Source organism: Sebastes fasciatus, chromosome 11, assembly GCF_043250625.1.
Source record: "Sebastes fasciatus isolate fSebFas1 chromosome 11, fSebFas1.pri, whole genome shotgun sequence".
Taxonomy (NCBI): Eukaryota; Metazoa; Chordata; class Actinopteri; order Perciformes; family Sebastidae; genus Sebastes; species Sebastes fasciatus.
This window is the reverse complement of record NC_133805.1, coordinates 3,867,691-3,892,820: the sequence shown is the minus strand read 5'-3', so window position 1 is coordinate 3,892,820 and position 25,130 is coordinate 3,867,691. Positions and strand designations below refer to the sequence as shown.

The following is a 25,130-nucleotide window of genomic DNA, read 5'->3' as shown; positions in this document are numbered from 1 at the left end:
ATTGGTGTCCTGAAAGTATCACTACAAGTTTAAAATCCTAGAAATATAAACAGTTGATTGTATGACGTAGTAGGGTTAGGTTGGAGTAGAGGTTTATGATATTTCAGGGTAAAGGAACTGGTTTGAGTTAGGAGCAGGGTAATAGTCAGGGAATAAATATAGTTGATTAAATAAGAGCATATTTTATAAGAGCTATAGCACAAAAGGTGTCTGTGTGTGTGTCTCTTCGAGTTGCCTTTGTCATGGTCCAATAACCACAAAGGTCAGCTGTGCCGAGGTGACGCACTTCACTGCACAACTCTGGAGGAACATGAATGTCTGGCTCACAGCCAAGCCTGTTTTTGCTGCTCAATGGATTATTGTTGTGGCTAAGACTCTTATTTTCCTCGAAAAACAGCCGTCCCCGTTCTCATTTGCTACCAAGCGAGATTGGGGGGGGGGGGAACCCTTGAAAAACAACCGTTTCCCTCACATCTCAATGCGGTTTAATACACTCCCATTAGAATGAATGTCTTTTTGGTGTGGGAGTCGTTCACATTAATGAAGCATGGGAGCCGAAGGGAGTGAGACTCGCCTGACGACGAGACACAACAGCACAAAGCGACACAAGCGATGTCCTGTTCTGACACAAACAGCAGTGTTGGTTCTTTGGCCACTTGGGGGCAGCAAAAACGAGCCGACATACACGGACATATTATCGCCTTATAATATGATATGGCAAAGATGTTAGCAAACAGTTGCCTAACTCCACATCCAGCAGATACGGAGCAAAATGGTTTTCACTGCCTACTCGTATTTATCAACATGAATTAGTATATGACTGTATGAAAATAGTATGCAAGATAAGCATATTGTTTGTTTTCATGAACGGCAGAATGGTGCGTCGCTTTAAAAGTTGCGGCCGCAAGGAATTGTGGGGCGGCATTATCTCTTTTCCTTTGGTAAAAGATGCTCCAGTGTGCTAAACTATGCTAAAGGAGAAAAGAAGCACTGAAGCTCCTTTCCTTAACGTTTAGAGGATTCAAGCAGCTCTTATCACGGCTGCTACTGAGATACTACCGGGTCATTTTACTCCGTTAGGAACCTTACTAAGCAAAAGAAACGTGTCCTATTTTTTCCATCCAACTCCCCGACCATTAACATCTGAACCCCACAAGATCTCCAGCCTCCGATACATTTTACACAGCGTAAACATTTGTAACTACATTCTGCAGGAAATCAAACATTTCATCTCTATAAACAGCCTCATGTCCTACAGTTCTGACTGGAAACTAAAAAATGTGGGTACTTACTGGTAGGTCTGTGAAGGCAATGCCTGCAGAGGAAGAGAGAAAAGTGTCAGTATGAAGGAGAGGAGTCCTTTCTGTTTCTACACACACACCGGGAGGCCACAGTCAGTGTGTTTACACGCACTGAAGTAATCTGGTTACTCTCATCTTCCTGCAGTAAGATGATTTCTTAAATGTCATGTTAACGAGTTATTTAACTTGAGAACCCTGATTTCTTCATCAGGAAAAAGAAAGAGACGATGGTGAATCCATCTAAACTTAAATATTTAAATCTATAAACATCGGTTTCAGCAGGTTATTTGTAACATCCAAAGACATTTGAACAGCAAGTCGAACTTTGGTATCCCTCCCTGAAACTCCAGCTGAAGGCAGCAGGGAAGAAATGATGATGACCGACCAGCTCTATGCAAAATGAGGGTTACCCGGTAGCCAGGTTACTACAGTGCACAGAAACTAATTCTCTCATTTCCTGTCCTAACTTTATTTTCTCCCCATAACCTGGTCTCTAGTGAGCATGAGGGTCCCTGAATAATTTTTTTTTGTCTGGAATTTATGCTTTGGGCACCCTTTGAGTCACCCTGAAAAGCACTACATATTTAAATAGCATTTAGTCATCCCCTTTTAGCACTCAGAAATAATGTCAACGTGTTTTTAAAATGTATTGTTAAAGCCCCCCTCCAGTGTATTTTGGCATTTCTATGAGATTTCATATTTAATCATCATCATTTTCAGACTGAGTTGATTAGCCAAACTGTTTGCCAACATTTTTTTGACAAATAACTTTTTTAATTCAAAGTGAAGAAAAGAAGCTTGTTGCCAAAATGGGAATATGACGTGTGACTATAGTACAAGCTGCAAGTCATACGTCATCCAGGCGCACTCACCTAGTTTGAATCTGAGCAGCAGCAAACCGATAAATCTGTTTGTCAGTTTGTCTTTCTAATTAGTTAGCTGGTTAGGTGTAGTTAGCTCGCCCAACTTGCTGCATTAGATAACTGAGGGATTTCATTTTATTTTTTATTATCCCCCACTTTAGTTTAGTGAGTTTATTTTCCCAATAGTGTTTCTGTGTGCTGTGAATGGGTGAAATCAACGCAGTGAATTACCAAAAAATCCCACTGACTGTCTCTCTCACTCGCTCTCTTCTTTAATGTCTCCTCCTGATGGAGATAAACTAACGTAAAGCAGCCGATACCGGAGGTTTGCCGGCCTCTAACAGGTCTGAACGAAGGGGAGCGCACAACTTTCAGCCCGAAAGAAAACAAGAAAAGTCCCGTTAGAGAAATAAACGAATCACAGTGCAGCCCGGTGCAGTGGGAGCTGAGGCGAGAGCGGCCGGTGCTGGTGGACGGTGAACCTCCAAAACATCACAAAAGTGCATTTCAAACGGTGGCAACATGTCTATCCGTCCTCCAGTGCGCTGTGGTCAGCATGCGGCGGTGCGGCTCCTCGGTGCAGCAGCAGCAGCCAGACGGCCGCCTCGCCCGGAGGAGACGGTAAAGAAGAGAGCGAGTGAGAGAGAGTCGGTGTGTTGAGATGATTCTTGTCAACGTCTTAAACTTCCAACAATTTCACAACAAACTGCGACTTTCTTGACTCGCAAAATTATGTTTTAAATTAACAAACTTCATATGTGTGATTCATGGAGCGATTCAAACGGGATCAAAAAGATATTTTTGTCTCTCGCCGTTGGCTACCGTTCATATTTTCCAGAAATAAGGCCGTCACCTCCCTATGGTAATTGGCTGTGGTCCTTACCTAGGCTGTGGCCGTTCTTTGTGTAGAAGCAGGTGTTGTTGATGAGGTTAACGCAGCAGCCGATCACGTCGCCTGTCGTAAACGTGGGTCCGTAGGGTTGCCCGGTGCCGGACGAGCAGAAGGAGTGCCCGTCATCTCCGTGGTAACCGTATGAATGCTTGTCCCAACCTGAGGGGTGAGAAGTGTCAGAATAAGAGCGCGGTGCAGGCAGTTAAAAGGTGTAGAAACACAACAGGTGGCTCATTCACAGACTACATTTTAAAACAACGCACTCACACACAATAACAAAAAATGCATTAAGTCTAGTGTTTTGACAATAATCAAATCAATAATGAAGACTATCGAGGAGGACTTTAATGCTGTAACCAAGCCCTCTGAAAAATAATTAAAATGCGGTGTGAATGTGTGAATAAACAAAATAATGCTGAAGAAGAACTACCCTGCACTGTCTCCTCAAGAAAAATGTTAACCACAAACCATCAAAAATAAAGGCTGGATATGACCGTGATTTCGCTGCAACCCAAGTAATCGAATTTAAACCATATTTTGAGGAAAAATGTAAAACGGTGCAAACAAACTGCAAGTCAGAAATTCTTTGGATTTTTAAAAAAAAGGAAATGTATCCAGTCCAATAATAGAAATGCTTCGTCATTGTTCCAAAGCTTCGGCAAATACTGGTGTGTTCATGTGCTCATGAGGGCTATGAAGCAGCAGACACCTGGTTTAAAGGTCCCATATTGTAAAAAGTGAGATTTTCATGTCTTTTATATTATAAAGCAGGTTTAAGTGCTTTATAAATACTGTTAAACTATCAAAACGCTCAATATACAGAGAAACACACACAGCCCGTATTTAGAAATTGCGCGTTTGAAACAAGCCATTAGGATTTCTGTCAATTTGTGATGTCACAAATATACAATATTTAGACCATTATAAGGTTTTAAATGTAAACATTCTAAAGGTGTCCCAGTTTATTTCCTGTTGCAGTGTATGTTAATAACATCAGCTGACAGGAAGTAAACATGGACCCAAACTGTTGCCTAGCAATGCATTTCCGTTGCAATTCCGTTGACATGAACTAAAACGGAGCGTTTCAGACAGAGGGTGAATACAGGTATATTCAGACAGACAGTATGAGGAAAATAATTTTTTTTTTAACATTACAGCATGTAAAGACGTTCTAGTAGAAACACAAAATACAAGTAAGAACCTGAAAATTAGCACAATATGGGACCTTTAATGCCTTGCTAAAGGACACTTCCGCGAAGCAGGACACATGACCGCCTGCTGATGGGAACTATGGTAATTGAACCTAGGAAGTCAGTCTTTTCAATCACTGGGACAGCGTGTTGTTGTTTTCAGTGTGACTGCAGAAGGACACAGCAGAAAGCTGGAGATCCTCACAGGATATTTTAGCATTTGTATCTTAATTTCCTTCTTTGGCTGTTGATTCAAACACCTATAAACTGCAGATCATTTATTTTTTCTCAACTCTTTACTTAACCTGAGTAAATATTACTTGTTGTGAGCATAAACTACAACAAATGCAATATTTTCCACTGTTGAACAAATCTATGTAATGTACTTTTGAAATGTAGATATTAAAAGCTCCAACATTCTAGTCATGTAAAATTTCAGAAGAATTAAACACACAAGCAATATCGTGTGTTTGCGCCGGGTTTATTTCTCAGGGGAGAGGGGAGGCTGCAGAATTGGTCGGCCTCAGGACCGTTTCAACTTTAGAAACCAAGTGGCAGGACCCCGTGAGTTACTGCTGAGCTGCAGAGTTAATCCTGCAATTGCCACATTCATCAATAGAACGAGCACTCGACTCTGAAGCATCAGTTCCTCACAATTAGTGGGTTTTCATTAGCATCTATCCATCAGCTGGGACTCCGCGGTTTGCTCTGGGCCTCCTGTTATCTTACGTACGAAGGGACTGGGGCTCCTGGGCGGGTCCAGTTCTCAGGCTGGTGAAGGGGGTGCCGGGGGGCTCCTGTTTGGCCTGATAACCTCTGTGGAGCGCAGAGCTGATATCTACCAACGCTGTCTTTAATGGTACCATGTCACGGAGAGCACAAAGAGAGCAAGCAGCTAGGTAGCAGCAGAAATCTTTTCATAATGAAAAGTGGATGATACCAGTTTTGAAACTGTGCCAGATTTTGGTCTTTCTTAATGTGGTGGAGGATTTTATTTGTAATCTTTTCAGGCTAGCCGTTAACCTTTACTTCCAGTCTTTGTGCTAAGCTAAGTTAGCCAGCTGCTAGCTGTAGCTTCATATGTAACGGACAGACACGAGAGTGATATCAATCCTCTCTTCCAACTCTCGGCAAAAAAAAAGCAAATAAACATATTTCCCAAAAAGTCAAACTTTTTCTTCAATGCACAATTTGGTTATTTAAGAACTGTGGCCGTTATATGTAGTGAGCGGGACATTTTACAGTTTAAATACAAACTTGCACACCTCAAAACAGGAAAAGTTAACGTAACCCTGCACAATATCAGTGCAATATCTATCTCCACCTTCCATACTCCATATCTCAATGTGTATATTGGAGGTTTGTTTGACTGTTGTTTTCACTTACAGTCACACCTACACCCAGCGCATCCAAGGCCAATCTCTACCAGACAATAAGTTCACAGACAAAATGACACCCACACAAACACAGTGTAAAAGATCTCTGGTGTAATATACAGCAGAAACAGACGGTGACACGCGCAAACAGACAAATTCTTCTCACCACACCCAAAAGGCAGTGTCAATGAACACACAGAGAGAAAACAAACACACAAAGTGTCGTCTTACCAGGGAGTCTGTTCATGTTTACACCCTGAGCGGAGAGGCCGATGCCCATGTACCTGTGGAACAGACAGATGAGAGGTTAGTTGGACATGTAGAAAAAAAGACTGAGGAGTACATAGCTACCAATAATGCCTTGCTGATAAACTCCTAAACATCGTCCATAAAGGTCTAAAGCCACACTAACAGCCTGTGGTGTCATGATACTTCATTCACATCCAAATGAAAAAAAAATGTTGGATGGATGAAAAACAGAGGGACAACTTTGCTATGCTTACATCCTCATTACAGTTAGCATATGAACGTGCAAATGCTTTGTTTATGCTCGACGCAGTGTCCCAGACAAGCCCCCAGGAAGAGCGCCGGTCATTGATGCCAGTTTTAGTAGTGGCCAACCGGCAGTACTACAACTTCTGTGTCCATCACGTGATGCCATTGGGCCCAAAAATACTTTTTTCACATGGACTTCCATTGGGAAAGAGACATCTGTAGGTGAATCAACTTCCCAGTATGAACACTTGAATAGCCCTTATTTACATCATTAGGTCCTAGAAGTTGTGAAATGCACTAATAGCCGAATCCAGAGTTATTTCCCTTCCTCCGTTCATGTGAATGATACCCAGACCAAGGCTGGAGCGAGGGCTGGGAGGCAGAGTTAGCAAGCCGTGATGACGCAGTGACGACGCCGTGATGTTGTGACCATGTAACCGAGCGGACGCTACTGTGCCTGCTCCATGGGCCCAATGGATGCGGAAGATCGCCGAAAGATCCGGGAACTTTTCCAGTTGGAAGTCGAGCCATTTTGGCTTCATGCGCCACTGAGCAACTTTCATAGGAAATGAACAGGACCTCGCCTCCAACGCTGTATCCAGTTCTCTAAATACATCCATAGTCACAATGCTAACAACGCAGAAAATGTGCTGCCTTGATCATCTGTGCCATCCTGTCTGCTGAAACGTCTAAAAAAAGAGGCGCCGGCGCATATGGACTCGCAGGTGGCTAGGAAGACGTGGACAGTACGGCTTGTCCATTTCTGACGAAGCTGAAATCCGGTCAGACTATAAAATGAGTCATGCGGCTCAAAACTCGGGTCAGAAACGGGCTAAAAATCGTACGCCCGGCTTTAGATACAGTAATTTATCTTATGATAAACTAATGAGCTTGAACTTTTGACCTGCTGGACGCGCTAAATGAAAAGGCAAGTGATCATATTAGGATGCATCCTCTTGGAACCCTGAATGTGTGTACTAAATTTCAAGAAAATCCATCCCACAGTTGTAGAGACGCATACATTTCTCTCCGTCTCAACTGACAGAGCCGAGCAGCTAGTATGGCTGAACATGTTTAATTTGACTTTTGAATCAGATACTTCCTGTTTTCTAATCACTACACACACACACTACTAAACCATGACAGAATCCAATTAAATGTGGGACTTTATTTATTATCAAAGTATTCAGACATCTTGGGTCAAAGAGGTTGAAAACAACCAGTGAAGTCATGTGACTTCATGTGGCTGTCACACTGTAAGATGAGGCCCTTTATGGCTGAAGTCTCAATTTAGGATTACAAATTGACCTCTAGCCTTGTGAAGATTTTAATCACAGTTCCACTTCATTACATTGTCCTGTGTTTTGCAGTCTCCTGATATGAATTTCTAAAAAAATACGTATTTGCTATATAGGGCATGTATTGAATAAACTTAACTAATGACTCCATCATAATGTATAACCAAATGATTCCTGATGATTTACAGTTTGGGGTCTTACAGAGTTAGCATGGCATTACTTAAATCAACATTCATATACATGTAGGAGTGCCCCAAGAACCTGCTTGCATTTAGATATTAGATATTGACAACATCACAATATGGCAGCACGCTCAAAGACATTATATAAGAATGTCAGGTATGAAGAGAAGGAGAACAGCATTGTAATCTCCTGTGGGCCATCATCTTTTCTTTAGATGATTACTGGTCTACCACAAATAGATTTTAAAAAAAATTCAGGGCTGACAAACTGCAGCAGACGAACTGAACTGCTGATGCAAGTTTATGTCTTAAATAACAAGCAGCTAAAGTAAAATGAGTCACGGTGCTGCATGCAAATCCAGATTAGACTAGTCAATTGTTCAGGCTTGTATTGTTACCAAATTAAGCTTTGAGCAACTCTCCCCCTTGTGAAACATAATATGAACAGCAGATTAGTTATGATAGTTGAGTTTGTAGGTCATTTATAAGATAGTTAATATTAAAAGTCAATAACGTCCTAATAGGCCTCATTAGGCTCAAGTTTATCACACACACCAGACAAAAGGAGCTCAAACAGAGCGTTTCAGACCGAGGGTGAAAGAGGAGCTGCAGCACAGCCGGTACGAGAAAAATGAACCATTTGAACATTAAAGCATGTAAACCTGTTCTAGTAGAAACCCCAAATACAAGGATGCACCTGGAAATAAGCAAAACAGGGCCTCTTTAAAACCATTACAAGCTCACAAGGCTGTTACTGTGGCTGTAGATTTGGCTCAGTGTTCATTAGTTCAGCGCTAACATTAGCATGCTAACATTCTGTGTAGCGTGTCAGAATTACCACGTTAGCTGATAAGCACAAGATGCATACAGTTAGCGTGTTGACATGCTAACATTCTGCATGTAACATTGTGTGTAAACAGGAAGCAGCGGTGGACATAGGAATAGATGCGAAGAGCTTGAATAATAACTTGCTAGTAGAGATGCTCATTTTGAAAAATGTTCTTAACCGATAACCGACCCTCTTTAACCGATTATTAACCGTTAAACGACAAGGTTTGTGCCTCGCGCCAGCTGCAGTGTATGAGCACAAGAGACGACTGAGAACCCAGTTCACCCTGCCAGGAGTGTTACTTAGCAGCCACGGTGCTGCGTGTAGTGTCGCCGGAGTAGTGTGGACGCTGGGCGTAAACGTAGCAAAAGTTATCCGTTTTAAAATCTAAAATGTATTAGTGTGGCTGTAGCCTAAAGTCTTGGAGAAACCCACAGACACTGCCATCCCTTGAGCCAAGCCGCTAAATCACGTGTTGTGGAAGTTTTTGCTTTGCTCTGTGTCCTTACCCATCTCGGCCTTTGCTGATGATCTTCACCTCGAAGTAGTAGACCCCACAGGCTGCTGGGATGGGGTGGGTGGCCCGTACAGACGCTGCATCTTTAGGGGTTTTGCCGTGACCTTCAGATGAGGGGTAAAAACACACAAAAGAGTAACAGAGTGTGGTTATTACAAATAGATACTGGATCATTCTAGAATCAAAAAAGGATAAAAATGAGTAGACCGAAGCTTTTCTTCTGTTGTTGTCAACCAGATCAAACAAAATGTGTTTAAGAAGCAGAGGGCTAACGTCTCAGCAGTTTTTAAACGTGACTCAAGTCTTTTTAAAAGGTTCCTTATGTTTGCCACTCGTCGTATTGGGTTTTTGAAGCTTTAACCCCAAAGGGAACGTTGACCAAACCCGCCAGTTATTTCCCCACGATGAAAGAATACTACTCAGAGCAGATGAAGTCAAACTGGATCAGAAGAGAGGTGGGGCTCAATACCAAAAACGTTTAACAACCCAAGTCATGGTGTAAAAAGACAGCGGCTTGAAGGCAAATTAGTGCATGTCCCAATATTTGTTTAGGTACAATTATATAAGCAGTATTTTGTGTTTAATAACTGCATATATTATTTGTTTTCCATTGGTTTGACACATTTCCACATGAACCAGGGTTTTACAGTTGAATATAAATGATTACAAGTAGGTCTAGTGATCCCAAAACACATGATGCCAATTTTACTAGATGACATTTTGATGAATATCTGAGCACACAATGTGTCAGTGGTTTCAAGATTATCACCTTAGAGCAGTCAATAGTATTATTAGGGGTCAGATATCAGAAATGTTTACACTGTAAGAGGTTACTTAGCAGCAGTTTACAACATGTGGACAACTAGGCTGCTGTTTTTAATAAAGTTCTGAATGTCATGATTATACTTGTAAATACTGACTAAGGTCAAGTGTACCACTAATATAATAATAACTTACTAAATGGGAGCTAAATCAGTCCGTTTTCTGTAGAAAACAAACTCTGTTTACTGCTTTGTTTACTTAGAAGTTAAAGAAACTGGTTTGGGGAAAAACAGCATCCTGGGACGACCCCAACAACAAGCAACTGCATCATTTTAACGGATTGTTTTCATGCAGAAACAAGATAATTTGCGATTATACTAGATACAAACATCGTGTTAAATGCTGCACAGACCACAATACAAGCCTGGAGTTTAAACAACAAAATCACAATTTGAATATTGGTTAAAAAATCAAATCATAATAAGATGTTTTCCTAAGATGTTTTGTTCAACCCTAAGAGGAGGCTTTTTTTATTTCATAGGATGTTTAAATGGCAGCTGGTCTTTTAAATGGAGTCCGTTTAATATATATATAAAATGGTTGCCAGATGATTACACCATACAGGTGAGGAAAACAAGAAATACAGTAACACCCACAGAGCCTGTATTAAAAACTAAATTTGTAACACTATTATACGCTATTAAATATGCCCATCATAAACCATGAGCCCATGGTAACGTCTTAAAATGTCTTATGTCTAACCAACAGTCCAAAACCTAAAGATATTCAACTTACAAAGAAACCAAGAAAACAGTAAATCCTCACTTTTGAGAAGCTGGAACCAGCAAATGTTTGGTATTTTTTGCTTGATAAAAGACTAAAATGATTTTATCAATAACAGCCGAGACGATTCATCAAATTAAATCGACTAATTGTCTCAAGCTCTATGCAAAACTCAAATCATTATAGTCATCATCATGATGATGATTACTAATTACCTGCAGAAATAATGTAAGGCACATTACTGTCATTATTGTTTTATTTAGATGTTCTTTGTTTGCAATCTGGGATTCCTAAATGAGATTGGCAAATGTTGTGTAATCAAAACTGTAATTTTCAGAATAATGCTTATTCCTATTTTCTGCTATACGATGTTCCCCTCACTTCAGTGACATGCTTTAGTTGTTACACAGCTTTTCAGACATGTTCATCTCGAAGATGTATGACCTCATTACAAGTAGCTATGTTATTTTTTAAACAAATGTCTCAAAATGCAGTATTGATGTTCTTGGGGCTTTAATTACTTTTATTTTCAATATTTGTTAATCTCCATAAAATGTCATAAGTGGAAAATTCTCATCGCAATTTTCCAAAGCACAACTTCACATATTCAAACATCTTGTTTTGCCCAAACAAACACTAAACCCAAAGTTATTCAGTTTGTTATAATAGAGTATAAGGAAAACCAGCAAATATTTGCATTTAAGTAGCCGTATTGTTTACCTTTTATTTGTTAGGGATGCACAGATACCGGATCAGATATCGGGCCGATATTGACTTAAATAGCTGGATCGGATATCAGTGACAATGGGGCCGATCTAATCAATTCAATTTGTTTATATACTATGCATATTATATACTGGAATTTTAATTCCTGTTTAAGTTTTGACCAATTTGTTGCTGCATTAAAAAGGTTTACACTTGAACTGTAATTCCTGTTGATTTTGAAGATTTGTTACCAAGTTTCTTTCTTCTTTTTTTTAAATCTATGGATTAATTTGTTACATTTTGTTTTACAAAGTTAGGAAAGCAATGTTTAAGTCAGGCCTGATGTTGCCTAACACAAAAAAGACTGATCCCAGTCACTTCCACACAGTGAGGCATACAGCTTATTTATTAAACACTGGTATCGGATCGGTACTAGATACCCAAAGCCCAGGTATCGGGACTGAAAAAGTCTTATCGGTGCATCCCTATATTTTGTTTTAAAAATGAATAAAGTGATCAATCAATTATCAAAATAGGTGCCAATTAATCGACTGATCATTTCAGCTCTATGACAGTAGTATCAAATGTTTAGCAGGCCTTGGTATTTGAACATAAGTGACATTTAGTTTTTGTAATAACAACTAGTGGAAGATCCTTTTGGTGGATTTTAGATAACACGGCTTTTACTGATTGATAATAATAGATGAGGCCATGAATACTAGGACATTTAAAATAGCATTGATGTGGAAATCATGTTCAAACATCTCTGGGGATGGTTCATGTAAAAGTTTGCAGTGTTTGAAATGCAAACGTTACACCTGCTATGACATTTCCAGGTGTATGTGTTGTGTGTGTGTGACAGAATATTCTAGTTGTAACAAGGAAGAGTGTGCGTAGAGGGCATGGTCAGACCCAGAATAGTAGAACACACCCAGGAAGCAGTTACACCTTTTTTTCCCCCTTCTTCTCACTCTCTAGGCTTCTCTTGTAGGCCGACACAAAAAAAAACCCTATTGGTAGCTTTGCTAAGCAACTAGTCTGTCACTTGATAGTCACTTGATATTAAACCATCAAAGCAGCAAAGAACTAGCCTGTCATGGCATCAATAAAGGCTTTCAATTCTTCTGCGTAATTCAGGGCTAATCATGATATTCGACTCTGTGTATTTCCTGTCATTTAATTACCTGATAATGCTGCATTAGCCTTCCAAGAAGGCTGTCTAACTCATGTCTCTTTTGGGCTAAACGTTAAATGATTATGTGTGACTTTAACCTGGTTCTATACATGTAATGTGTTATATTCAGAAGAAGAAAGCCTGACAGGTTAAGGTTATTATTATTATTATTATTATTAGTTCTTATTGCTGACAAACTGGTTAACAGTGTAGAAGAAGCTAACAAGCTAGTAGGTCAATCTGTTTATATCATGTTTATAGCTTATTTTGTATATTGGTAGAAATTCAATTATTTTATTCTAACGTTTTTAATCTATTCTTTTTGTTATTATTATACTGCTTACTTGCACCAACAAATCCAAAGCAAATTTCCTGGTGTATCCCTCTTACACCTGGCCATAAACACCATTCTGATTGTGATTCTGATTGTGATGCTTTGGTTTTGTTGGTGCAAGTAAGCAGTATAATAATAATAATAATAACAAAAGAATATATAAAAACGTTAGAATAAAAAGAAATTGGATCCACCTCGCCAGCTGGTCGGAGGTTGCAAGATGTCCTTTAGTCTTGTTGTTCTATACATGTAATCTGTTATATTCAACAGCAGATTATTATTAGTTATTATTGTTGACAAACTGGTTAACAGTGTGGGAAGAAGCTAACGAGCTAGTAGGTCAATGGCAATATTTGCACTATCTGTTTATATCATGTTTATAGCTTATTTTGTATATTGGTAGAATTTAATTTTTTTTATTCTTATTTTATTCTAACGTTTTTAATCTATTATTTTGTTATTATTATACTGCTAACTTGCACCAACAAAACCAAAGCACATTTCCTAGTGTATCCCTCTTACACCTGGCCATAAACACCATTGTGATTGTGATTGTGATGTGTGGCTGTGGATCCAGCTCGCCAGCTGGTCGAGGTTGCAAGATGTCCTCTAGTCTTGTTGTTGATGAAGAAGCTAGTAGCCACTAGCCTACTTTGTTTTTAGCCACAATGGGCAGCTAACTGTCAAGCTAATGCTAACGTTAGCATTATTAGCAGCAAATAAAGTGCCACAGTTACACCTTGTTTTCTTCTTCTTGCTCTCTAGGCTTCTCCTGTAGGCCGACACCAACAACAAAACACCCTCTTGGTAGCTTTGCTAAGCAACTAGTCATCCTGAATGTCACTTGATATTAAACCACCGAAGCAGAGAACTAGCCTGTCATGGCATCAACTCTTCTGCGTAATTCAGGGCTAATCATGATGATATTCGACTCTGTGTATTTCCTGTCATTTAATTACCTGATAATGCTGCATTAGCCTTCCAAAGAGGGCTGTCTAACTCATGTCTGTTTTGGCTATGATTGTGTGACTTTAACCTGCTTCTATACATGTAATGTGTTATATTTAAAAGAAGAAAGCCTGACAGGTTATTATTATTATTAGTTCTTATTGCTGACAAACTGGTTAACAGTGTAGAAGAAGCTAATGATCTAGTATATCATGTTTATTTTTGTTTATAGCGTATTTTGTATATTATTAGAATTTCAATTTTTTTATTCTTATTTTATTCTAAGGTTTTTAATCTATTCTTTTGTTATTATTATACTGCTTACTTGCACCAACAAAACCAAAGCAAATTTCCTAGTTTAAGCCTCTTACACCTGTCAACAAAACATGTAATGTGTTATATTTAAAAGAAGAAAGCCTGACAGGTTATTATTATTATTAGTTCTTATTGCTGACAAACTGGTTAACAGTGTGGGAAGAAGCTAACGAGCTAGTAGGTTAATCTGTTTATATTATGTTTATAGCTTATTTTGTATATTGGTAGAATTCCACATTTTTAATTCTTATTTTATTCTAATGTGTTGATCTATTCTTTTGTTGTTATTATACTGCTTACTTGCACTAGTAGGTCAATGGCAATATTGTTTATATCATGTTTATTTTTGTTTATAGCTTATTTTGTATATTGGTAGAATTTCAATTTGTGTATTCTTATTTTACTCTAACGTTTTTAATCTATTCTTTTGTTGTTATTATTATACTGCTTACTTGCACCAACAAAACCAAAGCAAATGTCCTAGTGTAAAGCTCTTACACCTGGCAATAAACACCATTCTGATTGTGATTGTGGTGCTTTGGTTTTGTTGGTGCAAGTAATCAGTATAATAATAACAAAAGAATAGATAAAAACGTTGGAATAAAATAAGAATAGGATCCAGCTCGCCTGCTGGTCTGGGTTGCAAGATGTCCTCTAGTCTTGTTGTTGATGAAGAAGCTAGTAGCCTACTTTGTTTTTAGCCACACCAGCAGCTAAATAAAGTGTGCGAGTCTGTTTTCTACCTTTATAGTGAACACGCAGGTTGTTCTGAGAGAGCCCGATGTAGCTGAACTTGTCCTTCGGGCTCCAGGAGCGAGGCAGCGGACTCTCCGTCTCGTTGACGGCCGGATAGAGCCTCCGGAGCCGCAGGTTGAGCTCCTTCTCCTGCTCGTTCAGAGCCGAGTCTCCGTGCACCACCACCGACATCAGGAAGCCTCCACAGCCCGACGACTGGCCGGACATCACGGCTACACCACCACCACCACCGATGTCTGCTGGTTAAGCTTTAATGGGGCTTGTCAGGAACAAGCCGGAGCCTCTCGCGTCCGTCAGTGTCAACGTGTTTTTAAAGGGTTTAGTAAAGCTAAGCTAAGCTAAGCTAACTAGCAGGCTAAGCTAACTAGCCAGCTAGCAGGCTAAGCTAACTGGTTTAGCCTCAGGTTGACATTAGCGGGCACAAAAGACACAGAATAGAGACACTAGGACGGAAGGAGACTGGCTGTCAACGCAGGGATCCGGAGACGGGAGTTAAGAGACACCCAGAGACAGAGACAGCGAGAGGACAGCAGCTGGTTCGTCGGTTGAGAGCAGAGTAAAGAACTCACTAACGTACTGACGTTAGCGGAGCGACAGACGGATCCAGAGTCAGTCTGACGTTAGCGGAGCGACAGACGGATCCAGAGTCAGTCTGACGTTAACGGAGCGACAGACGGATCCAGAGTCAGTCTGACGTTAGCGGAGCGACCAGGCGGATCCAGAGTCAGTCTGACGTTAGCGGAGCGACCAGGCGGATCCAGAGTCAGTCTGACGTTAGCGGAGCGACCAGGCGGATCCAGAGTCAGTCTGACGAGCTCAGCTAGCAGAGCTCTTTTGTTTGTTGTCGGAGCGTGATCCGCTCATCTGATTGGCTGAGAGCGGCTCCACTCACTTCCTAATAAACACACAGAATGACCAGCACAGTGGATGGATGGAACTACAGCAGACAGACTCAAGACTCAAGACTCAATATGTTTATTTATAACAATTGTGTGAAATGCTTTTTTTGCTGGGAAGCTCCATTAAAATAATAAGATATATTACATTAAAGTTATATTACATTAAAATAATAAGTTATATTACATTAAAGTTATATTACATTAAAGTTATATAACATTAAAATAATAAGTTATATTACATTAAAGTTATATTACATTAAAGTTATATAACATTAAAATAATAAGTTATATTACATTAAAGTTATATAACATTAAAATAATAAGTTATATTACATTAAAGTTATATTACATTAAAGTTATATAACATTAAAATAATAAGTTATATTACATTAAAGTTATATTACATTAAAGTTATATAACATTAAAATAATAAGTTATATTACATTAAAATAATAAGTTATATTACATTAAAATAATAAGTTATGTTTAATTAAAGTTATATTACATTAAAATAATAAGTTATATTACATTAAAGTTATATTACATTAAAGTTATATAACATTAAAATAATAAGTTATATTACATTAAAATAATAAGTTATATTTAATTAAAGTTATATTACATTAAAATAATAAGTTATATTACATTAAAGTTATATTACATTAAAGTTATATAACATTAAAATAATAAGTTATATTACATTAAAATAATAAGTTATATTTAATTAAAGTTATATTACATTAAAATAATAAGTTATATTACATTAAAGTTATATTACATTAAAGTTATATAACATTAAAATAATAAGTTATATTACATTAAAATAATAAGTTATATTTAATTAATGTTATATTACATTAAAATAATAAGTTATATTACATTAAAGTTATATTACATTAAAGTTATATAACATTAAAATAATAAGTTATATTACATTAAAATAATACGTTATATTTAATTAAAGTTATATTACATTAAAATAATAAGTTATATTACATTAAAATAATAAGTTATATTACAATAAAGATATATTACATTAAAGTTATATTACGTTAAAATAAGCTATATTACAATTATAATTATAAAAGGAAATACTTTGTACAAGGGCATATTAAGAACATATACATTAAGAACATATACTGTACATATCAGGAAGTATGAATGTACATATATAAGAAATACTTTGTACAAGGCATATTAAAAACATATATATTAAGAACATATACAGTATATACATTATAAGATATATTTTTTAGATAGAAGATTTTTTATTTTTTTTTAGATAGAAGGTGTTCTGTAAAAACAGGACAAAAACCATCAGTAGTTTAGTTACAAGGTATACTCTAGATACAGTCAGTATTCTGAATTTAACCCCTATTACACTTCCTTTATTTTAATATCCAAAGACATCAGTTTGCTATACAGTAAATAGCATTTTTTACTTGTCATTGACCTATCATCACCAGGGCAACCGCTTTGGTCCAGGTTTACTTCCTGTCATCTTGAGGTCAGAGGTCAAGGGACCCCGTTGAAAATGGCCATGCCAGTTTTTCCTCACCAAAATTAAGGGTACTTTTGAAGTGTTATTTATCCTCCTTCCTGAAGGCTCAGGTTGACATTTGCTGACACAAAAGCCACAAAATAGAGACATTAGGAAGGAAGGAGACTGGCTGTCAACGCAGGGACCTGGAGACAGTAGTTAAAAGACACCCAGAGACAGAGAGACAGAGGAGAGCAGCTGGTTGGTTCGTCGGTGTCGGTTGAGAGCAGAGTAAAGAACTAACTAACGTACAGCTAGCAGAGATCTTTTGTTTGTTGTTGCAGCGTTATCCGCTCATCTGATTGGCTGAAAGCAGCTCCACTCACTTCCTGTATGGGAATGTGAAATAAACACACAGAATGACCAGCACAGTGGATGGATGGATGGAACTATGAATGAATGAATGACTTTATTTCGAACATAAAATAAATTAAAAAAATAATAACAAACAAAACAAGAGTAATAGTGTCCGAAAAGGAGCAGGTAGAAGTAAAACTTATATTTCCCTACCCCTTTCTCACTTCTCCTCTAATAACTCATATATCATAGAATGATAATATATAAACTATCCCAGATTTATTTACATCCCAAATTGAATATATGAACAGCATCCCAGGTTTATTTACAACCCACATATCCATCAGGAGTTAAAAAGTATATAACCAACCCTTATCACAACTCTTCCTCAACCATATGCCTCCCAAACATATCTTTTTTGTATAGCTTTTTTAAATTGATTTATATTTGTGTTCCGCTTCGACCTATCACCCAACCCATTCCACAAATCCACCCCACAGACTGAAATACACATACTCTTCTTTTTTGTTCGAACACAATGCTTTTTAAAATGACATTTTCCAGTAGATAGAAGGTGTTGTGTAAAAATGAGGGCTATGAAGCAGCAGACACCGGGTTTAAAGATGAGATAGAAAAGTGAGATTTTCATGTCTTTTATATTATAAAGCAGGTTTAAGTGCTGTATAAATACTGTTAAGCTATCAAAACGCTCAATTCATGGGAAATACGCAAAAAGCCCATATTCAGAACTTGTGAGTTTGAAAAAAGCGTCAGGATTTCTGTCCATTTGTGATGTCACAAATCTACAATATTAAGACCATTATATGGTTTTAAACGTAAACATTCTAAATGTGTCCCAGTTTATTTCCTGTTGCATTGCATGTGAATGACATCAGCTGACAGGAAGTAAACATGGACCCAAACTGTTGCCTAGCAACGCAATTCCATTGCAATTCCGTTGAAATGAACTGAAACGGAGCGTTTGAGTCAGAGGATAAATACATCATATTTAGGCAGACAGTATGAGGAAAATAAAGTTGTTTTTTAACATATAAACATATAAACATGTTCTGGTAGAAACACAAAATACAAGTATGAACCTGACAATGAGCACAATATGGGACACTGTCAGACTCACGATGGACAGGTAAAAAGAGTAATGGAATTAATGCAGCAAAACCAGAGATATCGTCGAGATATTGTCGTCACTTGAGGCAATTTATCAAACTTCATGCAGCTCCCTCTGGAGACACAAAACGCTTTATATAACTTTTTCCACATATGCAGTAGTAGGCTACTCTCCAACACTTTTTTTCAACATAATATCAACTGTAATAAAAAATGTAGACTAGATTTTGCCACAGGGTCCTCGAGGCAATATGTGTGCCCTTCATTAACACCAAACCGAGATATTTCACTAACCTTAAAGGTGCAACGTGTAACACCTAGCCACCCGCTGCCTCCCGGCGGCGGAGAGGACGAGGCGAGGGTGTGAGTCATTTTCTTATTTCTGCCATTTGGGATTTAATCCTATAAACAAACTATCAAAACCCACATGAACCATGGATGTATTATTGTTCTCACTCCCAACTTGTCAAATACCGCCGTTTGGTAAGCGCCCCTCGGCATCAGAGACCGACGTACGGAGGCGCCCTTTTAGCACCGGTATGTGACGAACCGGGCTTTCAACTAACTTCACGTGACTTGTCGGTATCGTCAGTCCCGTGAGTCGCTAGTCAGTTTCCTAACCCTAACTAAATGGTTGTGTCGTGTAAACGGAAGTTTATTTTGATTGACAATAAGGGGGGTTCTGAACAGTTTACACATCAGAAGTGCTCGCCATCCAATCGGCGAAAAATGCAATTCTTGCAGAAATCTAAAAAATGTTAAAAGTTTTTGATACCAAATCACAGCATGGCTTTTTCTATGGTGTTCCTCAAGGTCTTGGGGTCTTAATGTGGTATTTTTGAGGAATTATTGATAATTTTGATCAATAATCAAGTGATAAGAAGTGGTTAAATTTAGCACCAAATCTGTGTAACACCAAACTTGCTGCAACAACTTATGAGACAAGATAGAGCAAACCTTTATGCACTTTTACAATTTATTTTAAATAATTAATTAATTCATGAACAACTTAACACACAGTGCTGAGCTGCATCTCAAATTAATCTTCAGGTTCTCAGCTTTCAGATGATATTCACCACTTCTATGTGACATCTACTGTTGACCTGCTATCTCCCCCTAAAGACCTCCTGTACCCCCCTAAAAAAAGACAACAACAGGTCTTTTGTGGGTCTCAGAGGGTTAAATGACCCCGGACTAATTAACACACTCTGACCTTATGGCCTTGTTGCCTTACCAGTGCCTAAAACCCACCAAAGCACACTATAATACAGCATCATTTAACAAATGATTGGCAGTAATATATTAGTCATGATTGCCAGTGAATGAACTAAAAATAAAACCTTTAAACCATCACGTTTTGTCGTCTTGTTTTTGTTTCCGACCGCTCTGATCAGAGTTACGAGGTAGACCATAGGCTGAAGGGAGGGGTTGTTTTTTTTCAGTTTGGCTTGTACTTGTACAGCCTGTGAAAGTCCCTCACACCAACATGTGGGAATGTTCATTGCATCACTAAAAAGGAATCTGAAATGATGTTACGGTCCCTGTAGGGAAGCACTTGCTCAGATTCAGAGTCCCCTGGAAAAGAAACACAAATGGTAGAAGGCCTGGGCTGTTTATCATCAGCGAGACGAGTGTTGTAGAAGGAGGAGGACGGGGACTAACTGTTCTTGGAAAAGATCCTCGCTGTTTGTTTTATATCCTGCTTGGACAAGTGAAGTTTAACAGCATGAAGAGATACTTAAAAACATAGTAAAAATGGCAAATAATAACTTCATTGCAGTACAAGTGACAGTCCTGGATTGAAAACCAGCAGCCTAGTGGAAAATACATTTACTCAAGTATAGAAAATACAATTTTGAGATACTTTTACTTTACTTGAGTATTTGCATTCTACTTTACTCCATTACATTTAAAAAAGTCATATTATAAGAATAAAGTCATGTTTTCGGGAAAAAAGTCGTCGTATTATGAGAATACATTCATAAGTTTACGAAAAAAAAAGTCGTAATATTATGAAAATAAAGTCATAAGTTTATGAGAAAAATGTTGTAATATTATGAGAATAAAGTCATAAATTTACGTGAAAAAAGTCGTTGTATTATGAGAATAAAGTCATAAGTTTACAAGAAAAAAGTTGTAATATTACGAGAAAAAAGTTGTAATATTACGAGAATAAAGTCATAAGTTTAAGAGAAAAAAGTTGTAATATTATGAGAATAAAGTCATAAGTTTAAGAGAAAAAAGTTGTAATATTATGAGAATAAAGTCATAAGTTTAAGAGAAAAAAGTTGTAATATTATGAGAATAAAGTCATAAGTTTAAGAGAAAAAAGTTGTAATATTATGAGAATAAAGTCATAAGTTTAAGAGAAAAAAGTCATAATATTATGAGAATAAAGTCATAAGTTTAAGAGAAAAAAGTTGTAATATTATGAGAATAAAGTCATAAGTTTAAGAGAAAAAAGTCGTAATATTATGAGAATAAAGTCATACATTTCACAGCACCCTCTGGTGGTCCAGGCTCGACCTCACCACACAGAATGAGTCATGAGTTAATGCAACACACTGCAGTCATACTGTCATACTGACCTCCTTCTCCTGTTTCTAGAACCAGTTCTGAAGGCAATGTGAGATTTATATTAATTATTTCAGCAGCCAGAATATTTGAATCAGAACCAAGAGACTTGATATCACACATGTTTCATTTCCTACATTTTAGAATTGATTGTGAGAGCTTATTGATTACTTTATTTAAATTGCGTCATGGCCATGCAACATTTTTTTTTACCCCATATATTTAGATGGACCTGTCCAAGGAAATAAGGCCGGCTGGATCAGTATCATCTCAATCTCCTCGTAAAACATTATTTTATCAGAGAGCATTTCCTGATTTTCCTTTTTTTTTTTTTTTTTTTTTATAAAGTCCTTTTATTTCTTTTATCTTACATCATTGGAATGAGTTTTATCTCTTTCATCATAAAATCTGATTATTTTATAATTTGTTGATTTTAATTTGCTGCCTTGTGTGAAGAACTTTGCAACTCGTGCTGTATGAATAAAAATTAAGATTATTATAGGGAACGATTGCGATAATTTTCTTTGTAGTTTCATCAAAATAATAATTATAAAAAAATATTTAAAAAAAAATCTAATTGATTTCATGTAAATGTGTGCAATGTTTGTCACACGAGACCTAATACAAAAAGGATAATGGTGCAACGCTTCTGACAGCTTTCAGTCAGCTTTTCCATTACAAAGCATACAATTCTTTAATATAAATATTAATTAATATATCTGATCCCTCACCGGCTTCCCATCTTTGCACACCGCCAGCGGTTGACCGCGGGTCTTTAGGTGAACGTACCATGGCAGCACCCGGCATGTTTTCTGGGAACAAATTAGCTGTATATTGGTGTCAAGACCCCCCAAAAAAAAAAAAAAAAAATATATATAAATATATATATTTTATAATAAATTTGAATAATAATTGAGAATGTCATAGATGTCATTGCGCCTGCTAGGGTTTAATCATCCTCTGGTAAACAAAAAGCAATCCGTAATGATCCAGAAAGGGGAATACCCAAACTGGTCTCTGCTTTCCGTGTTGATGTCAAGAACTGTCAGGACTTCATGATGTTAAAGTTCACATTTGATGCATTTATGGCCGTGACACAATCTGAAAATTACAACAAATTATATCCACAGGTGTCAGAGCCAAGTTATTATTACTACCTTAAATACCTTCAGGTTTCTCACTATAGGCTATTGTGCATAATATTTTAGCAGATTCCACCAGAACTGGCATTAAAGTTGTAGCTAAATCTGACACTTTGAGCTCTATCTACCAAGCTAAACAAAGCTAACATGTATAATAATGAAACTGTGAGCTCCGTTTGTAATGTACATACTGTTCGTGTTCCTGCTCTCTTCTTCAACAAAGAAAATGAGGCATTTTTGTTTCCTGCTATTGAAATGTTTACATGGTCAGTTACACAGTAACATCCCCATTAGTGGATTCTGGAGATCCATTGTCAAGCGTATTCAAAGCAAAACCGTTGCCCATTCATCTGGTCCCATTACGGCGGCATGCAGTCCCACAACTCATGGCAGATACACTGGCAGAACCCGTAGACCATGATCATGACGAGGCTGGCGGGAACCAGGCTCACCAGCAGGACCCCGAGCGTCGTCCTCTGCATGATGAGCAGGTAAACCCCCATGGGCAGCGAGCTGAAGTACAGCAGCCCCAGCACCCACACCAGCGCCCGGGCCGAGGTCTGGCACAGGAGGGCCGCGCAGTTCCACACAGTCCACCTCTGCGTGATGGACGCCATGGAGTCCAGGCTGGACGAGCGGTAGCCCCGGTTCGACGTGTGAGATCCACGTGGCTGGCGGTGGAGGTGGAGATCTTGGGTGGACGTGGGCATCGGCGGGGGCTCCATGATGGTGATGACCACAAAGTTAGGGGAGCCCCGGATGGAGGAGTAAGTGGTGGAGGAAGAAGAAGCGGATGATGAGGATGAGGAGGACGGGGGCGTCACGGTTGGGTTGCCACCCATCAGCGAGGTCAGGCGCCTGGGGCTGAGGAGCAGCTCTGTGGTCGCCTCCTGGTGGAAGTGGAGGTTCCTCTGATTCCTGCTTTGGAGGGCCAGCGCCGCTACCAGGTTGCAGTCATCTGGCAGGCTGGTCACCGCCTGGCCCGGCAGTCTGGTGACGTAGCGGCAGAACGGGCACACCACGGCGTTGGGAGGCGATTCGCCAAGGTCCAGGATCTTGGCGAGGCACTTGGCACACAGACGGTGGCAGCACTCGAGCACCTTCGGCCTGCGGCTCCCCAGGTTGTACGCACAGTAGCAGATCTTACACTCCAGCTCCTCGGTGCTCAGAATGTCCACGTGGCCACCCCCGCCGCCATCCTCAGTGCTTTGCAGCTCTATCATCATCCTACCCCCCCGAGCTCTATCCTGCCTCGAGATCAGCAGAAAAAAATCCAGCCAAAAGCTCAGCTGCAGGCTGAGCACCGAGGGGCACGGCGAGTTTCCCACAGATGGCGACGGTGACAGCGGTCCACTGAAGGTCTGGGGTTCATTGTGGCTGTCCAACAGGCTCCTGCAGTGTGTGTGTATGCATGTGTGTGTGTGTGTGTGTGTGTGTGTGTGTGTGTGTGTGTGTGTGTGTGTGTGTGTGTGTGTGTGTGTGTGTGATTTGATGAGGGAAGTCCCTCGTGAGTTCTGGCCTCTGGGGTTCGCCTGCCTCTGAGCAGTTGGGGTAACGGTGCATCGTTTGGGGCAAAAAAAGCCTTTCATGGTCCGCATGAGAAAAAGAGAGAGAGAGAAAGTGAGAGTTAGAGAGAGTGTGAGAGAGAGAGAGAGAGAGAAAGGGAGAGAGATAACTGTTAACACAGCATTAGAAGAGAACAAACAGAGGCGAAGGGACAACAAAGCAAAGCCTGTACAAACCGGAGCTGGAATTTTCGAGCCTGATCTTTTGTTGCTCGGTGAAATTCAGTCCAATTAGTGGCGCACACACACACACACACACACACACACGCACACGCACACGCACACGCACACGCACACGCACACGCACACGCACACGCACACGCACACGCACACACACACACACACGCACGCACACACACACACACACACACACACACACACACACACACACACACACACACACACACACACACACACACATTTCTGCTGCTGAATAAATTTCATGATCCCCTTTTTTTTTTTCGCACAGTTTTTCAATTTTACAATTTGGGATTTCTTGTACAATTCTCAGTTTTAGTTGTACAATCAAAAGATAATCTGAGAATAAGGATCATCCCAACATAAAAAAAAATCACAGAATTGCAATATGGTTTTCTATATATATATTTATAATGCAAACCGGAGGAACAAGATTTTTTTTCCAGATTACCTGTCGTATATACTACTATAAGAATATAGTGACCGTTTTATAAAAATAACTTTTTTAAATCATAATTTGCTCCATTTCTACCCACTGCAGCTTTAATAAACCCTAAATATATCTGGGTTCTGACTCCAAACAGCCCGCGGGGTGTGGTGGTGGTGATCCAGGGCGTCAGGACGTTGAACGTGGCCCAGTCTTCTAGGGATAGACTCACCAACACAACAGCCCATATTGCACCACACATGGCTAATATAGCTTGGCCTTCAACTAACTGGACTTCTTCGGATTTCCAGCCGGAGCACAGCCAATAGGAACGCTCTCTCTCTCTCTCTCTGAAATGACCTGTGATTGGTCAAAGTCTCCCGACAAGGGATTTTAGACACATAGATTTTTTTAAAGCCTGAAAACAGAGCCATGAGGAGGAGCAGAAGTCTCTCAGAACACTTGAATTACAATATGCTGAAAGGTTATTATGGATATTTTTGCCCAATGATGCCAAAAACATTCTGCCTACTGCCACTTTAATATCTTCTGTATGTTCAATCTTCACTTGATTAATAAAATGTTCTTTAAAAAATTTGAATATTTGCTCTCATCATTCAATGTCATCATCATCAAATCA

The 25,130-nt window shown here is 39.0% G+C and overlaps 2 protein-coding genes across 3 annotated transcripts in view; both read right to left on the bottom strand.

Annotated features, from left to right (window-relative positions):
* Window positions 1-15,583, bottom strand: part of ranbp9 (RAN binding protein 9) — a 28,104-nt gene extending 12,521 nt beyond the window's left edge. The window contains exons 1-5 of one of the 2 annotated variants that reach the window (XM_074650014.1): window positions 14,708-15,583; window positions 8,936-9,047; window positions 5,854-5,906; window positions 3,048-3,215; window positions 1,293-1,315 (exon numbers count right to left, since the gene is read on the bottom strand). In XM_074650014.1, the coding sequence (XP_074506115.1) occupies window positions 1,293-1,315; window positions 3,048-3,215; window positions 5,854-5,906; window positions 8,936-9,047; window positions 14,708-14,927 (576 nt within the window). In that variant the 5' untranslated portion in view covers window positions 14,928-15,583. The remainder of the gene's footprint in view (window positions 1-1,292; window positions 1,316-3,047; window positions 3,216-5,853; window positions 5,907-8,935; window positions 9,048-14,707) is intronic. The other variant, XM_074650013.1, reaches the window with a different exon arrangement.
* Window positions 15,584-22,118: 6,535 nt separating this feature from the next.
* rnf182 (ring finger protein 182) lies at window positions 22,119-24,303 on the bottom strand. Its single transcript, XM_074649722.1, has one exon. It carries the CDS (start codon window positions 23,896-23,898, stop codon window positions 22,660-22,662), a length of 1,239 nt encoding a protein of 412 aa, XP_074505823.1. The 5' UTR covers window positions 23,899-24,303; the 3' UTR covers window positions 22,119-22,659.
* Between the last annotated feature and the right edge of the window lie 827 nt (window positions 24,304-25,130).